This window comes from Frankliniella occidentalis, unplaced genomic scaffold (assembly GCF_000697945.3).
Source record: "Frankliniella occidentalis isolate FOCC.00 unplaced genomic scaffold, Focc_3.1 Scaffold18, whole genome shotgun sequence".
Classification (NCBI taxonomy): Eukaryota; Metazoa; Arthropoda; class Insecta; order Thysanoptera; family Thripidae; genus Frankliniella; species Frankliniella occidentalis.
Genome location: NW_026267148.1, coordinates 2,144,774 through 2,150,089, shown reverse-complemented (window position 1 = coordinate 2,150,089; position 5,316 = coordinate 2,144,774). Strand labels below are relative to the sequence as shown.

At 59.3% G+C, this 5,316-nt stretch overlaps 1 protein-coding gene across 1 annotated transcript; it reads left to right on the top strand.

Moving 5' to 3' along the window:
* Positions 1 to 2,489: 2,489 nt before the first annotated feature.
* On the top strand, positions 2,490 to 5,316 carry LOC113207572 (uncharacterized). The gene is made up of 5 exons (XM_052264315.1): positions 2,490 to 2,501; positions 2,600 to 2,869; positions 2,962 to 3,244; positions 3,339 to 3,881; positions 4,247 to 5,316. Exons 1-5 carry the CDS (start codon positions 2,490 to 2,492, stop codon positions 4,948 to 4,950), a joined length of 1,812 nt encoding a protein of 603 aa, XP_052120275.1. The 3' UTR covers positions 4,951 to 5,316.

Here is a 5,316-nt window from a genome sequence, read left to right as displayed (position 1 = left end):
GGCGGTGGCGGCGGTGGCAGGTACCCCTCCGGGGGCGGCGGCGGCGGTTTCCAAGGTGGTTTTAACGGGGGTGGAAAGTACCAAGGAGGGGGCGGCGGAGGCTACCACCACGGACCCCCGGGAGGCGGGTACAGGCCCCCACAACGCCGCCCAGAGTGGGAAGGCGGTCACGGCGGCGGCGGCTTCGGCGGCTCTCAGAGCGAAAGCCAGAGCCAGGCCCAGAGCCAGGCGCAGGCCCAGGGTCAGGGAGGCGGCGGCGGCGGCTTCGGAGGCCACGGTTTCGAAGGCGGATACGGGGGCCACGACGACGGAGGATACGGCGGACACGGCGGACACGGAGGTCACGGCCACGGCGGCAGCAACAGCAAGAGCCAGAGCCAGAGCGACGCGTCGTCAAGCGCCGGTGAGTAGAGGCGGAGGGGGCAGGGGCGGGGAGCGGCAGGACAGTCAGGAGCAGCGGCGCGGCGAGGAAGACGCCTGCGGGGTAGGCAGTCCCGTGAGACGCACGCGCTCGGCGGGGCGGCCTACCCCGACGCTCGAAGGCGCTGGCGCCACGCAGGTTGTTTTCATGGTATAGGCAGTTTCGCTCACGAGTTAAATCTTTCAGGCATGCGCTTTATTTTTACACAAAAATTGCCGCAGCATAGTTCGTAGAGATGCATTAAATCTGTTGGTTACTGAGACTCGTAAAGGAGTGTATCTGCTCGCTCGCTCCAATTGTTGTTGCTGCCAACAGACGAAAAGTAACGTGTGCCATCTGTTTTCCAGGAGGTGGTGGTGGCGGCGGCGGCGGCGGCTATGATGGCCCACCGGCAGGCCCACCACCGTCCGGTGGTGGTTACGGAGGCGGTCACTTCGACGACAACGTGAGAGAGGTGTTCGGCGGCGGCGCCAACAGCAAGAGTGACGCCGCGGCATCAGCCGGCAGCAGCGGCTCTGGAGGCGGCCACGGTGGAGATGGTGGTTACGGAGGTCACGGAGGCGACTACCACGGCGACGGAGGTTACGGCGGCCACGGCGGCGGAGGGTTCGGCGGCGGTGCTGGTGGCCAAGCCAACAGCAATTCGAAGAGCGATGCGTCGTCCTCCGCTGGCGGCTTCGGTGGCAGCGGCGGCGGTGGCGGAGGTTGCCGAACTTGTGGAGGCAATGGCTATGGAGGTCACGGTGGAGGTGCCAGCTCGGACGCCAAGAGTGACGCCTCTTCGTCGGCGTCCTCTGGCGGCGAAGGCGGTTTCGGCGGTGGCGGGGGGGGTTCAGTGTTACACTAGTCATATGTTTTGTTTCCATGGCTCTCCATGCGAAGCAATAAACCAATCTTCAACTTTAACCAGAAACTTAAAAGTGGAAAAGTGGAAAAGTTGAACTACTAACGTCTTCATTATGTCTAAATAAAAAACGATGTGAAACATTTTTGGCGTGGGTGGACGTGTGGGGGAGTGTAACTCGCGGAAAATGGTCTTGTGCTCTTCCCCACCGGGCGAGAGCCGCCGCTTTAGCCGCTTTAGTACCCTCACTTTGGTCGCCGGCTGAACTGACGTCATTCGCCCGGAGCACTAATCTCACAACTCGTTTCCTCGCCTCGCGTTGGTGCATCAGAGGCAGAAAATATCTTCGAAACGAGAAGCCTTCTGCCACCGCGGTGGACCGACAGCCAAGGCGGCCTTGGGGGACGGCCAGGGGGGATCGTTAAAGAACGTCTCCTAATCCGGCTCGCGTCGTTTTGATTTGTGTCTGAAAGATGGCGATCAAGTAATTATTACAACCAGGGCTCAGTTAAGTAGTGGAGGCGCAGGGATCGATATGAGATCGACTAGGATCAGCGTAGTATGACGAATGACCCATACGGTGCGACGGCACGAGCAACTCTTCTTTATCGTCCAGGTTAACTTTTTTGAAGCGACGAAGTCCGCCAAACGTTCTCTCTCACACTCAAGCGCGCGTGCGCGCGTACACTCACACTCACACTCACACATACACTCACGAAGTCGAGACGCGCAAACAACGAAAACCAGTTCTGGCGATCATTTCCTTCAATTGCCGCCTTATCTTCGCAATTAAATAAACCTCGGCACGGCCGTGCGTCAGTGTGTCTCCCGCCGTCCCGTCTGCCCGCGTCCGCGAGCCTCGCCACCTATTTATTCTTTAGCAAGTCAATCACTGGTCCAACATACGCGTATTACATAGTTCCCACATCTTTATTCTTTCTCTTTGAAACTTTAATTGGAATCACAACATTCGATTCCATGTCGTTTTATTTATTGGGAGGGGAGTTCTCCAAAAGACTATCTGCTACCCAGGGGACAGCAATTTGTCACGATGAGATCAGTTGATGTCACTGGTCAAAATTTAATCACCTTGACTGTCCGAAAAATTACGTCATGAGAACAACATTTGATGTCTTTGTGTCATCATTTTTGGTAGGCAAGATGACCAGATTTTAGCGAGTGGCGACTAACAGACACTCGATTATGTTTTCATTTGGTTGGAATATGGCGATGTGGGTTATTTCGTTTACTTCGTATGAGGTTTACAGCCGTCTAGCCTAACCCATCAATTTCCTGCTGTACTCATACTGCATCGCATAGAGGCAATCGAGTAGATTCGGGTAGATTTGCCTACCGTATCTAACCATGGTACCGACGCGTTTGTAAGTCATTTGTCTCCCTCTGCAGACCGTAGCCGACGTCATGGACTTCTGGGAGGTGTCCTCGGGGGCGGTCTCCTCGGGGGTGGAAGACCCCTCCTCGGGCCTCTGTTCGGCTCGCAGTCTCAGGCACAATCTGAAGCCAACGCCAAGAGCACCAACCTCCAGTTCGGCAGCAACCTGGGCGGCCTGTTCGGCTTCAACGCCGGCCTGACCCAAAACGTGGTAAGTAATATACCGCGGGAAAAGCCTGAACAAACTTTGAAAAAACTGAATTGATGATGTTAATATTACCTCGCATTCCCTCTTGTGTACAGGCCCAGTCGTCTTCGTCGGCCGGCTCCTCCGCCAACGGCGGCGGCTTCGGGGGCGGCGGCAGCGGCAGCAACGCGGCCAGCCAGGCGCAGGCCTCGGCGAACGCCAACGGCGCCAGCGCCGGCTCCGCGGCCAACTCTGCCGCCAACTCCCAGGCTGGAGGTGGTGGCTTCGGAGGCGGTGGCGGACAGAGCCAGAGCCAAAGCCAGAGTCAGAGCCAGGCTCAAAGTCAGGGAGGCGGTTTCGGAGGTGGCAACTTTGGTGGTGGCGGTGGATTTGGAGGAGGTGAGGCAACCACGGCAAAGCTTCGCTATAGCGAAGCATTGGACAGCATAACCAACCACATTTGTGCACCACCTTCATGTGCTTCCTGTTGCAGGACCAGGCGGCTGTCGTACCTGCGGTGGTCAAGGAGGAGGCAACTTTGGTGGCGGCGGCGGTTTCGGTGGGCAGAGCCAGAGTCAAAGCCAGAGCCAAAGCCAGGCGCAGAGTCAGGGCGGTGGGTTTGGAGGCGGTGGCGGCGGTGGCGGCGGTGGCAGGTACCCCTCCGGGGGCGGCGGCGGCGGTTTCCAAGGTGGTTTCAACGGGGGTGGAAAGTACCAAGGAGGGGGCGGCGGAGGCTACCACCACGGACCCCCGGGAGGCGGGTACAGGCCCCCACAACGCCGCCCAGAGTGGGAAGGCGGTCACGGCGGCGGCGGCTTCGGCGGCTCTCAGAGCGAAAGCCAGAGCCAGGCCCAGAGCCAGGCGCAGGCCCAGGGTCAGGGAGGCGGCGGCGGCGGCTTCGGAGGCCACGGTTACGATGGCGGATACGGGGGCCACGACGACGGAGGATACGGCGGACACGGCGGACACGGAGGTCACGGCCACGGCGGCAGCAATAGCAAGAGCCAGAGCCAGAGCGACGCGTCGTCAAGCGCCGGTGAGTAGAGGCGGAGGGGGCAGGGGCGGGGAGCGGCAGGACAGTCAGGAGCAGCCGCGCGGCGAGGAAGACGCCTGCGGGGTAGGCAGTCCCGTGAGACGCACGCGCTCGGCGGGGCGGCCTACCCCGACGCTCGAAGGCGCTGGCGCCACGCAGGTTGTTTTCATGGTATAGGCAGTTTCGCTCACGAGTTAAATCCTTCAGGCATGGGCTTGATTTTTACACAAAAATTGCCGCATCATAGTTCGTAGAGATGCATTAAATCTGTTGGTTACTGAGACTCGTAAAGGAGTGTATCTGCTCGCTCGCTCCAATTGTTGTTGCTGCCAACAGACGAAAAGTAACGTGTGCCATCTGTTTTCCAGGAGGAGGTGGTGGCGGCGGCGGCGGCTATGACGGCCCACCGGCAGGCCCACCACCGTCTGGTGGTGGTTACGGAGGCGGCCACTTCGACGACAACGTGAGAGAGGTGTTCGGCGGCGGCGCCAACAGCAAGAGTGACGCCGCGTCATCAGCCGGCAGCAGCGGCTCTGGAGGCGGCCACGGTGGAGATGGTGGTTACGGAGGTCACGGAGGCGACTACCACGGCGACGGAGGTTACGGCGGCCACGGCGGCGGAGGGTTCGGCGGCGGTGCTGGTGGCCAAGCCAACAGCAATTCGAAGAGCGATGCGTCGTCCTCCGCCGGCGGCTTCGGTGGCAGCGGCGGCGGTGGCGGAGGTTGCCGAACTTGTGGAGGCAATGGCTATGGAGGTCACGGTGGAGGTGCCAGCTCGGACGCCAAGAGTGACGCCTCTTCGTCGGCGTCCTCTGGCGGCGAAGGCGGTTTCGGCGGTGGCCACTATCCTGGAGGCGGCCACGGAGGTGGATTCGGCGGCAGCGGCTCGAGCAGCGCGGCAAAGAGCCAGGCGTCCTCTTCAGCCGGAAGTCACGGAGGACCTGGCGGCAGCAAGAGCTCCAGCTCCGCTCAATCCGAAGCGAGCTCGAATAGCAGGGGAGGCGGCGCGGGCTCCTCCAGCAAGTCCCAGGCCTCCAGCTCCGCCTCCAGCGACTCCCTCGTGTTCGCGTAAAGAGACTCCAGTCTCCCTATGGAGAGACGCTAGGGGATGTGTATCGTCGCATCCTCCACAACTGTACTATTATTATTCTTTCCTTTTTCTATTCAGCATCGAAAATTTTGCAACTTCCTTGCTGAACTCGTTTACGTGCCATGAAAATTCTTGCGTCCACTCTTTCTATACTAATTTATTGGCTGTGTTGAATTGAAGAAATATCACATTCTTACCCCACATCGAGATGCGGGAGGATGCTCCTAAATGCACAACGGTTTGAATAGCTGGATGAGGCGATTTCTACGCCACAGTTTTGAAACAGCTGCTCAGAACTAAGACAACAATGCATACTGGCCGTTATGTGATTAAAATGACTGATTATAA

What these genes read in the sequence shown, in the direction of transcription:
- LOC113207572 (XM_052264315.1), top strand. An exon ending in CCGGCCTGACCCAAAACGTG is followed by an intron (nt 2,870 to 2,961) that starts GTAAGTAATATA and finishes TCTTGTGTACAG; the next exon opens with GCCCAGTCGTCTTCGTCGGC. An exon ending in CGACGCGTCGTCAAGCGCCG is followed by an intron (nt 3,882 to 4,246) that starts GTGAGTAGAGGC and finishes TCTGTTTTCCAG; the next exon opens with GAGGAGGTGGTGGCGGCGGC.